Consider the following 11908-nt stretch of genomic DNA (forward strand, 5'->3'; position numbering starts at 1 on the left):
ACCAAAATGTGTTCTCACAAAAAAAAATTATGGGCTCGTCACTGTTAGTAAGTAATAACTCTAAACTTCAAAGTTGCCAACAACCCTTGGTTGGAGTGGTAAGAGGTATAATCTTCCACCTTAGAGGTCAAGGGTTCGAGGCACACGTTGAACAATTCAAAAAAAAAGACTCTAAACTTCAAAGTACTTAAGAAATTAGAAATTCTGATGGTTAGAGAATTTTGCAACGATTTTTAGGAGTCGAATATTTTACCTAAAATTCAACATAACTGGACTAGGGCTCAAAGAAGTTCCATCATGGCTAATATTAAGAAGCAAGAGGATTTTAGGGACCAAATGGTAAAGGAAACCATCTGAGAAGCTTGGGTATAGTTGACCAAAGCTAAAGTGGGTGAACAAAGCTGCTTCCATCCAAAATGTGCTCCATTAATATAATGTCAGTAGTTAGTCAATACACTGAGGAATCGAATAAATCCAAGTTTGAAGCTCAATAGCATTTTATTACAGCAACTCTCTCTCTCTCTCTCTCTCTCTCTCTCTCTCTCTCTCTCTCTCTCTCTCTCTATCTATCTATCTATATCTCTCTCACTCTCTATCTATCTTGATTGGCTTCTTGAATTTTGAAGTGAAATTAATCAGTTTACAGAGAGAAACATGTTTAGACTCCAAACTAGGTGAGTCAGTTCATATGTTATTAGAAATATCAATTCAACCTTCATAGTTTTCATCTTCCATATAGGTTAGTGGAGAATTCTAGTTGATACCCAGATTTGATATTCAGTTTTAGAACAATGGGTACTTGCTATTTTTCATGTTTGTTAGAGATCTATCAATCTCTTAACTAGAGATTCCTCTTTCTCTCTAACTAAACTGAATTAATATATTATGATTATGTTGTCTGAAACAGAAATTGTTCCAGTAAATTAGTAAGAGTTATTGCTTTGGAGAATCTCTATTACCATTACAAGCTTTTCTCTTCTCAGTCAAGGTAATCTCTGGTTCTTCTTTTCAATTTCAATTAAATTAAAGAACAAACCCTTTTCTCTGGAATATATCTCTCTGTAAATTATTATAAGTGTGTGGATATGGGTTGTCAGGGATCTTATGGAAACCAGGTCTGAATTGATTTGAGTTGGATTCCAGAATGTTTGTTTTGTTTTCGCAATGAAAGACTCTTTTCCTTCCTCATTTTGTGTTGAAGTAGTTAGAACTGTTAAAGAACTAGTTATGAGATTGTATCATAATTAGCTCAAAGTAATATCTAAAACAGGTTAGAAAACAAGGTAGCATTGATCACCGGAGCAGCAACCGGAATCGGAAAAGCAACAGCGACAGAATTCATCAACAATGGCGCGAAAGTTGTTATAGCTGATATCAATCGACAACTCGGCGAAGAAACGGCATCAGAGTTAGGCTCAAATGCTACTTTCATCTCCTGCAATGTCACTCAAGAATCAGATATATCTGCTGCAGTTGATTTCACAGTAACTAAACATGGTCATCTTGATATTATGTTCAACAATGCTGGAATAGGTGGCAAAATTCATCCGAGCATTGTCGACCTTGACCTAACCGATTTCGACAATGTCATGAATATAAACGTTCGAGGTGTGATTACTGGAATAAAACATGCAGCTAGGGTTATGATACCACGTCGAAAAGGAAGTATTCTCTGTACTGCAAGTGTGACAGGAGTTATTGGCGGACTAGCACCTCATGCATATAGTGTCTCAAAGTTCGCTGTAACAGGAATAGTGAAATCAGTAGCTTCTGAGCTTAGTAAATATGGAATTAGGGTTAATTGTGTATCACCCTTTGTGATTCCGACACAATTTGTGATGAAGGATATGGTAAATATATACCCAGGGGTCGAGATTGATCGACTTGTGAAGATCGTTAATGGTTTTGGGGAGTTAGATGGGGTGAATTGTGAAGCTCTTGATATAGCAAAAGCTGCAACTTTTTTGGCTTCTGATGATGCTAAGTATGTGAGTGGTCATAATCTTGTAGTTGATGGAGGTTTTACTTCCTTCAAGGGTTTAGGGTTCCCAACACCTGATCAAGTCAAAGCATGAAATATAACCGTGAGGAGATTTTCGAATTTGAAAATTTAAATTCATCTTCATGTACTCAGTAGAACCCGAACTTCAGCAAAATGAGAATGTTTCTTGTTCTCTCTTACTCTATTTTTTCTCTCTCTAATGGATTGAATGTTCAAAATAATAGCAACAAAATGCATGTTTTTAGTACAACATAAGGTATAAATATTGTTATTGTTGAACAACTCGAGATCGATCTAAACTAAATTTGAAGATATTGAGTCAGCCGTGATAATACCGAACAAATCAGACTCCTTAGTTGTAAGACATGATTTCCCGAAAAAGATCATTTGGTGCTGCACAAAGAATATTAAGATAAGTGTAGGACGGAATAAGGAAAAAAGGGTAAAGAAGAAGCTTTCATGGTATCGAACTTACCTGGTAAATTAGTGAACTTTACGAATTGTTCTAATGCCTGCCTAATAAACATCTCCGACCCAGAAACAACTTCGATCCCAGACTCTTCTGCTTCTCGTAAGAGTCTTGTAACTTTTGGAGTATAAACAGCATCGAAAATTAAAGAATAAGCACCTAAAGCATGCTGCACAAAGACAACAATTCTCAATAAGGATCGACCAGCAAATTGCAGAACAGAAAAAACCCTCAAGCACTGCATTTTTCATTATATATGAACCTTTTTGTCTGGCCGTCTGGGTTAAAAACTATCGTTCTTCAGTAACTACGGAAAACGTTATCGCTTTTTCCGTTTTTGTGGAAAAATTCATTCTCCGCTATCCGACTGTTATAACCGTTACAACCCCGGTTTTTTCCCGTTATTACCATTCTTGACTACTTTCTACAGTGTTCATCTTGATGAAAAGATGTTCACAATGTTCGTTTTCAATATTGCTCTAGGAAGAGTAAGGAGACTAACCTTAGGTATGGGTGTCTCGTCAATCTTAGGTTGCATTCCAATAGATGTAGTATTTGCAAGAATCATTCCGTTCTCTGGGCGAAAACTTTCTAGTTCAGCAAGGGTAACCGCTTCTCCTCCAACCAAATTTGCAAGTTCCCTAGCACGATCTTGCAGAAGAAAAAAATCAAACAAAATCGTCATCCAAATTGCCCATCAATGGCTTTATTACCAAATCCAAAACAACCCAATCTAAATTCTTACCATATGTTCGATTAGCAATAACAACTCTTGCACCCTTTTCTTTTGCGCCATAAGCAAGCGCCTTACCAGCACCACCTGCTCCAATTACTACAAACAATTTACCAGCTAAAGGTGAACCAGTTGCTTGGTGAATGTTATTTGAACCTGGAAAAGAAATGAGGTATAAAACATCTTTAAGCAACAAAGTCTAAATGAAGTCCCATTGATCTTGCAGAATATGTAGAGAAAACCTCTCAATCCGTCCTCGATAGCGGAAATAGCCCCAATATAGTCGGTATTGTAACCAATTAACTTTCCATCACTTGGTCTCCTAATAATGGTATTAACAGCTCCTATAGACTGCAGGTTTTGATCCAGGAAAACCCAAAATCAGAATGGTAATAAAGAATTAGCACACAATCTTCTTTTTAGGTTGGTCAGATACTCGAGTAGTGGGTATAATGTGAGAGTTTGTTTCTACATCTGTTCTTTACTTGTAGTCTTGTACAAAGTTGTGTTGGAGTCTATGACCAAAAACTACCCACCTTGAATTAGCATCTTTTGGGTACAATTCAACAATGGTTGATTCAAAGTAAACTATTCTAAGTGAAATGAAGTAACTAGTAACTATGATAGCACATATATATATATATAATGGTCCAACCCCCACTTTGACTTTTCCACTTCGGCGTCCGACAACAACTCATACCGGTATCGGATACCGACACCCTAAATGTGTCCACATTACATAGCTTATTACTCGGATGGAAATATGATAAGAGGAAGTTAGCAAGTGTAAGTACTGATTACCTTGGCAATAGGATCAACTTCATCACAACATTTAAGAGCAGCCTCCTTGTGTGGAATCGTACAACTGCATTTCATATTGAACTACATTAATAGTTTAATGCATTAACAATAAAATATCCTCCTAGCTAATCCTATCCGCTATAACATATTTACATGCGATTGCTAATAGCCAATCATAAGATTAATTTTGATAATGCCAATTCATCACGTGACTTTATATATGGAATATACGGAACCTTACGGACTACCTATTAGAGTCTGAAAGCCACATTTTAAATAATATATCAATTACTAGTGTTTCACATAACACAATTGTGTCGGTCCAGAAACGACTCAACACGACCCGTCTATTGGGCATGTTAACCACTAGCCTTTGGATGTAACTAACAATAGCTAGCAAGTCAAAAAATATGAAGGCTACCATAATACAGAATATCATACTAAAGTACTTTCCAAGGAGAAGTTATACAACCTGAAGCCTGCAAAATCAGCAGAAGCATAAGTACTCAAGAAATTGGAGACGTCGTCCACCAAGAAGGGCACATAAGCTCCATTAAAACCGACTGACTTAAATGCTTTATTGAACAACAAGGGTCCTTTACTATGACCAACGGGTTTCCCAATAAGTCCGAATACTTTTGTATCAGGCCCTATGTTTCTGAGATTGTATTTCTCCAGCAGATCTTTGATTGTGGGTTGCCCAGGAGCTGATACTATCCCCTCTTCAAGCGTGCCAAAAGTGAGATACCCACCATACTTGGGGCAAAGTATTCGTGAGATCAGACCCCTTTCGGTCATAACCAAACCTATTATTGGAACCTGAAATTGGAACTCTTAGTCAGCACCAAACTGCAAAAGACATCCAACTCATATAGAAAATCAGGTCGAACTAAACTTTAAGTCCATCACTTAATACTTTGATATGTCGTATGTAAAATAACTTCCAAATAACGGACACATAAATGCGGAATGTACAAAGCTTACTTGGGAATGCACAATTATTTGAAACATACGAGCAACATCTATGACGTCCAGGGCAGTTGTCGCAATCTTCACTATGTCAGCACCCGTTGATTGTATTCTTACAACAAGGTCCCCGATTTCCTCGACAGAAGGGGTGCATTTATAGTTGTGAGAAGAAACAATTATCTTGCAATTTTCAGGCTTCTTTCCATCTAGGGAACTAATGAACTCGTGAGCAACCTTTTCATAGACAAGCAAAAAAGTCTCAATAGCTTATCTGAAAATTTCTCTCTAGCGCATTCAGCATGAAGCAAAACAATCAAAGATCATAAGTTAAATGTGAATCCATAGTGATTGAGAAGTAACACAAGAATTTGATAGTAACTGTGAAAAGCCTAGTTGCAATTTGCGAAGAAAATACAGCAGAGTATATGAAGAGGGAACAACCTGAAGCTCAACATCAATATAATCAGCTCCTAATTCCGTGGCCAATCGAAGTGCATCTAACCGGCTCTTTTCATCACCTTCATATTCCCCACCCTCCCATTTTGGCCTCCCAATAGTACACAAAAGAAAGTTTGAAATCTTTGCATACTAGGAAAATTCTAACATGCCCAATACTCATAAATTTATCAAATTTAAAAGACTTGCCATTCACCATGAAAACCCACACAATATAAATCATTTGAATTCATAAACACACAGTATACTAATTATCAGAAACATTCCTAACAAATGGCAAATATTTTCTTGACTAACAAAAAAAAAGTAAAGATTTTTTTTTATACTTTTCAAAGAAATTAGCTCAAGTAGTTTAATTATATACCTGTAAGTGAACAAATTAAGCAAAGTAGAGTTTTTAATGAGAAATTCGAGATCTTGATTAGGGTTGAAATTAGATAAATAATCCAATCTGATCTCAACAATGTCTGCCCCTCCATTCTTTGCCTTACCCATTTCGATTAACATCTTTTCGACTGTTTTCCCCATCAATGGGGCACAAAGTAAAGTCGAATTACTCCCCATTCCTCCTCCTCCTCCACTCTTTATTTCCATGAAATCTGAAGGTGCCAACTGAAATTCAAAAGCAAATTGGGGAAGTAGTGTTAATTATGAATTATAGTAGAGAGATTAGAAAAAGAAAGATGGGAGATCTATACCGGAAGACTAAATGAACTCATTGGAGTTTAGAGATAGAGAGAGAGGGAGAGTTTGAACAGAGTGTATTGTCTGTATTTTGTAGGGGGTGGTTGGTGCCTTGGTGGATGGTTGGATGGGGCCATGGGGGGTTGGTGGAGTACTAGGTTAATAGAAAACTTTTAAACCTACAAGTAGGGGTGGGAATCGGGCGGGCTCGGGCAAGAATGAGCCGGACTCAGGCGGATCGGGCTCGGATAAGTCGAGCCCGTAGTAGGGAGTCGGGCGGATCGAGCCGGACCAAACACACCATATTGGTGCCCGTAGCCCGCCCGAGCCCGGCTGCCCGAACGGGTTCCAACGGACTCGGACCGGACGGGCTCGGGTTTTTTTATTATATTTAAAAAAACCAATTTATCTTATATATCTTATTATTTTTTAAAAAACAAATAATTACTCAATACCCAACCCTAAGAGTGGGAATGATACCCGTAGGCTCGAATCTGCCCGCGGGTACCCTCGACCCGACCTCTCTTGCGGGACCAGGCACCTTATGACGGGTTGAACAACCCGACCTCTCTTGCGGGACCAGGCACCTTATGACGGGTTGAACAACCCGTACTAAAAAGTAATTAAAAAGTACTCAGCAAGGGATGTCTTTTATAAGCCTTTCACAATTGATTCTCACACTGTGTTGGCAGTGTGGGACTAAAAGCGGTCCTTTGCTACTAACTCAACTTCAAACACTTTACTTTATTTTGTTAAAAACTTCAAAGACTTACTTTGTTAAAGTGTCTTTCAACCAAAAATAACTTATTTAATGTTTGGTTAGGCACTATCATTTTACGTGTGTTGATGTTTGGTGCTCTTTAGATGGGAATTAAGAGATTACTATTGGCCAAGAAAATGACTTCATGATTAGACTATATATTAACCCCTGGATGATTTTTCCACTTTTCAAAAAATAATAAATGTTGGTGAACATGGAGCAGAGTTATGGTTGGGAAGTAAGTTTATTCATGGCCCTCTCAACATATATACGTACTTCTGTCAACAAAAACATAAATAAATATATATATATATATTATACTTAATTTTTATGTTGACCCAAGGTCAAATAAACTTATCAAGTGGATAACAATCACCTTTCAACAGAAAAAGAAGTGGATGACAATCACAAAAATCGTGACATACTGACATTGGCTTAGACAGATTCAAAAACGATCCTCTGACAAATTGACTTTTCTGTATTTTCTAGTCCAATTATGAAATTTTGTCGAGTTCAAGGTGCCGATATAAATTAACATTTTCACAATTGTTTGTCACAACTCACGTTATAGGCAACACATTTTATTCATTTTTGACCAATTAACTACCACCATACAAGATTACAATACCATCATACCTAAAGAGTTATCCCTATCCACCAACACCCCAATTTAGTTTCTCATTTATGGGGTACTTTACGACGTTGGCAGTACGTACGAGGTGAAATTGTTATTTGGAATGTCGATAGGACCTCTTTCCATATCACAAACCTGTGTTAGTATTTGTGTTATATGTTCTTATACGAACCACCCTCACCCACTCTAACAACACAAGCTATGTCATACGTCGACGATGACTAATAAAACATTATAAGTTGAAAAATTCTTTTGCCTTTAAAATCAAAATTTATAGTTGGAAAATATAATGTTTCTAAAGGAATACTTAGTTACATATTATGTTAAAATTAGTTTTAACTTCAAAGTAAACTACTTTCTTTTATTAATTAATAGTTTTTAACTAATATTTATTAAAATAAACTTTATAGGTGTCATAATTTAATACAAAAAAATAAAATACAATATGTATAATTCTTTTACTTTAAAAATCAAAATCTTTTAACAAACTTATCACACCTTGCAAATCTACAAAAAGTAAAATAAGATATGGTAAATTAGTTTACTTTAAATATTTCAATCTATAAGTTAAAAATATACTCTAAGAATACTTACATTGTTGTTCGGAATTACTCCCTTGACGAGCTTAGCGAATGGGCCAACTAATTTGGTTCTAAGAAGACAATTTGGTCCGTCGTTAACTTGAACGATCACAATATTTTTTGTCGAAAAATCTATACAAACTATTTGTTGATTCTACAGAAATGTTAACCCTTGGCATATATCTTTGAAAAACCTTATAAACACTTGCGAAGGTTTAACCCCATTACTACTATTATTATATAGATATTCAGAGTGTCTCGGGTCTTCTTTAAAAACTTTGAATGTAGAAAGAATGTTTTCAAAAACATTATAAGTTTAAATGAGAAGTTAAAGTGTTTAACGCAAGTTGGGTTATTAGTTTAAAGTTACTATCATTTTTTATATATGTAACTTTTTTTATAGGTATAACTTCTGCATATATCTTTAACTAACCTTATAAACATTTCAGAAGGATTAAACCTATTACTATAAAATATCTAGTTAACAAAGATTTTTTGTAATACTAAATATTTATTTATTAACCTAGACTAATAAAACATTATAAGTTGAAAAATTCTTTTGCCTTTAAAATCAAAATTTATAGTTGAAAAATATAATGTTTCTAAAGGAATACTTAGTTAAAACATATTATGTTAAAATTAGTTTTAACTTCAAGTAAACTACTTTCTTTTATTAATTAATAGTTTTTAACTAATATTTATTAAAATAAACTTTATAGGTGTCATAATTTAATACAAAAAATAAAATACAATATGTATAATTCTTTTACTTTAAAAATCAAAATCTTTTAACAAACTGATCAGACCTTGCAAATCTACAAAAAGTAAAATAAGATATGGAAAATTAGTTTACTTTAAATATTTCAATCTATAAGTTAAAAATATACTCTAAGAATACTTACATTGTTGTTCGAAATTACTCCCTTGACGAGCTTAGCGAATGGGCCAACTAATTTGGTTCTAAGAAGACAATCTAGTCCGTCGTTAACTTGAACGATCACAATATTTTTTGTCGAAAAATCTATACAAACTATTCATTGATTCTACAGAAAAGTTAACCCTTGGCATATATCTTTGAAGAACCTTATAAACACTTGCGAAGGTTTAACCCCATTACTACTATTATTATATAGATATTCAGAGTGTCTCGAGTCTTCTTTAAAAACTTTGACTGTAGAAAGAATGTTTTCAAAAACATTCTAGGTTTAAATGAGAAGTTAAAGTGTTTAACGCAAGTTGGGTTATTAGTTGAAAGTTACTATCATTTTTTATATATGTAACTTTTTTTATATGTATAACTTCTGCATATATCTTTAACTAACCTTATAAAAATTTCAGAAGGATTAAACCTATTACTGTAAGATATTTAGTTAACAAAGATTTTTTGTAATACTAAATATTTATTTATTAACTTAGACTAATAAAACATTATAAGTTGAAAAATTCTTTTGCCTTTAAAATCAAAATTTATAGTTGAAAAATATAATGTTTATAAAGGAATACTTGCATTCGATTATGCACTACTTTACAGACAACGATTGTATTGAGTTTCAGTTGCCGTTAAATGTCAGTTACTCTCTTTCCTCCATCTCACAACCTCTCTCTCCTCCATCTCACAACCTCTCTCTGCTACATCATTGTCCGGAAGGCGATTTCGCACCATTCCTCAAAATTTCGTTCAACTCCGACACCTGTAGCTTCGGTTTTGGCCGTTTTAGTTTGTCACCTTTATACTTGGCCGCCTCTATTCTTCCATATATTTTTCAACCAATTCCTTTACATCAATCAACGAATCATTCCAAACTTTGTAAATGGGGATAATAAGTTGATAACTTTAACATAAATGTAACGTGAAGCTTGAGTTGATAGATACTGTTGTATGGGTTGGATTCATTTCCACATCTACAACAAGTTCAATGAAAAATTCAGGCACCCGGGAGTACCATGTTGGGTGTTCTTCCTGCACATAACCATATCAGCTGGCTGAAATCATCATAAAAGGAAAATCCCTAATTTTTCACTTTGTACATACCTCCAATATTTCCACAAAAAGGCGCATTGTTTCTGTACATTTATTAAGCATATCCAACTGATTGTGAGACCTATGTTGATGAGAACGAAACTACCTATTACTGCATCGGGACCAGCATTCCTCCATGTTACAACCTTGATTAGGTTGTGTCCTACAATGAATAACCAATACTCACCTTTTCAATATGTTCAGGGCCAACAACCAAACATATCTCGTTTGCGTATTTTTTGATGTGTTGTATATATTCCCATTACAACTCCCCAACGCATGAAGTTTGGGTCTCAACGCCGACTGAGAATATATATTGGTTTTGATACACCATCTATTATTCGATATCTAGAACACCTAACAGACTACTTGTGACTGGTAGAAAATAGCTCTTGAGAGAGTCATGCCACAAAACCTAAAGAAGGGATTTGGTTGCTTCTTATTAAGGGGGGGTATTGGATTGGGACTTTCGCGGACATTTGAGAGTCCGCGAAAGTCCGAGGCATTCAAATCCAGACATTTAAGAGTCCACGAAATGCCTCAGACTTTGGTGGACTCCATAGTTTGATGGATTTGTGAAGGATTTGGGACAAATTTGGAAGCCAAAATGTCTTTCAAAAAACAAGAGACATTTGAAGTCCATCATGTGATCAAATAACAATAATAATATTAAAATAATAAATGTCTACCAAATGTCCATCAATGTCCACAAATATTCACAGATGTCTACGAAAGTCGAAAAATATATTTTTGAAATGTTAGTATAAATATATTATTTCATGTAATTAAAAAATAATAATAATATTAAAATAATAAATATCTATCAAATGTCCATCAATGTCCACAAAATTCACAGATGTCTACGAAAGTCGAAAAATATATGTTTGAAATGTTAGTATAAATATATTATTTCATGTGATTAAACAATAATAATATTAAAATAATAAATGTCTACGAAATGTCCATCAATGTCCACAAATATTCACAGATGTCTACGAAAGTCGAAAAATAAATTTTTGAAATGTTAGTATAAATATATTATTTCATGTAATTAAAAAATAATAATAATATTAAAATAATAAATATCTATCAAATGTCCATCAATGTCCACAAATATTCACAGATGTCTACGAAAGTTGAAAAATATATTTTTGAAATGTTAGTATAAATATATTATTTCATGTAATTAAAAAATAATAATAATATTAAAATAATAAATATCTATCAAATGTCCATCAATGTCCACAAATATTCACAGATGTCTACGAAAGTTGAAAAAATATATTTTTGAAATGTTAGTATAAATATATTATTTCATGTGATTAAACAATAATAATAATATTAAAATAATAAATGTCTATCAAATGTCCATCAATGTCCACAAATATTCACAGATGTCTACAAAAGTCGAAAAATATATTTTTGATTAGCACAAATATAATATGCATTACACATTTTGTCAATGGACTCAAGATCTTAAAATGTCCCCAGGACATTTTGTTTATGGATCAAATGTCTTGAAATGTCTATAAAGACATTTTGTCTACAAACTCTCAATGTCTTGAAAATGTCTATGAACACATGTTGTCTATAATAAGTCATCCGAAATGTCTTGAAATGTCTACGGGACAATTTGTCTATGAAAGTCTGTGAAAGTCTCGATCCACTACCCCCCCTAAGACTTTGGTCATTCAGATTCAAAGTCGAGAGATATTCAAAGTCCCGAGTTAAGTGGTGGTTGCCGAGGCAAGTGGTGGTGATGAGTTGAAACTTGAAAGTGGTGGTAAAGATAAAAATCA

General features: G+C 34.2%; 2 protein-coding genes across 2 annotated transcripts; one reads left to right on the forward strand and one right to left on the reverse strand.

Annotated features, from left to right (window-relative positions):
- The first annotated feature begins 455 nt into the window (after window positions 1–455).
- On the forward strand, window positions 456–2252 carry LOC147559353 (zerumbone synthase-like). The gene is made up of 3 exons (XM_086661247.1): window positions 456–674; window positions 908–988; window positions 1271–2252. The coding sequence occupies exons 1-3, from the start codon at window positions 655–657 to the stop codon at window positions 2073–2075; spliced, it is 906 nt and encodes a 301-aa protein (XP_086517373.1). The 5' UTR covers window positions 456–654; the 3' UTR covers window positions 2076–2252.
- LOC147559354 (bifunctional 3-dehydroquinate dehydratase/shikimate dehydrogenase, chloroplastic-like) lies at window positions 1225–10501 on the reverse strand. The gene is made up of 13 exons (XM_086661246.1): window positions 10476–10501; window positions 6129–6268; window positions 5795–6042; window positions 5416–5521; window positions 4990–5208; window positions 4478–4824; window positions 4006–4069; window positions 3447–3555; window positions 3217–3360; window positions 2974–3122; window positions 2478–2640; window positions 2338–2395; window positions 1225–2055 (listed from the first exon to the last, which is right to left on the reverse strand). Exons 2-12 carry the CDS (start codon window positions 6147–6149, stop codon window positions 2355–2357), a joined length of 1611 nt encoding a protein of 536 aa, XP_086517372.1. The 5' UTR covers window positions 6150–6268; window positions 10476–10501; the 3' UTR covers window positions 1225–2055; window positions 2338–2354.
- Between the last annotated feature and the right edge of the window lie 1407 nt (window positions 10502–11908).

This window comes from Eschscholzia californica, unplaced genomic scaffold, assembly GCF_041429995.1.
Source record: "Eschscholzia californica isolate CP2 unplaced genomic scaffold, dmEscCali1.0.p SCAF_2, whole genome shotgun sequence".
Lineage (NCBI taxonomy): Eukaryota > Viridiplantae > Streptophyta > Magnoliopsida > Ranunculales > Papaveraceae > Eschscholzia > Eschscholzia californica.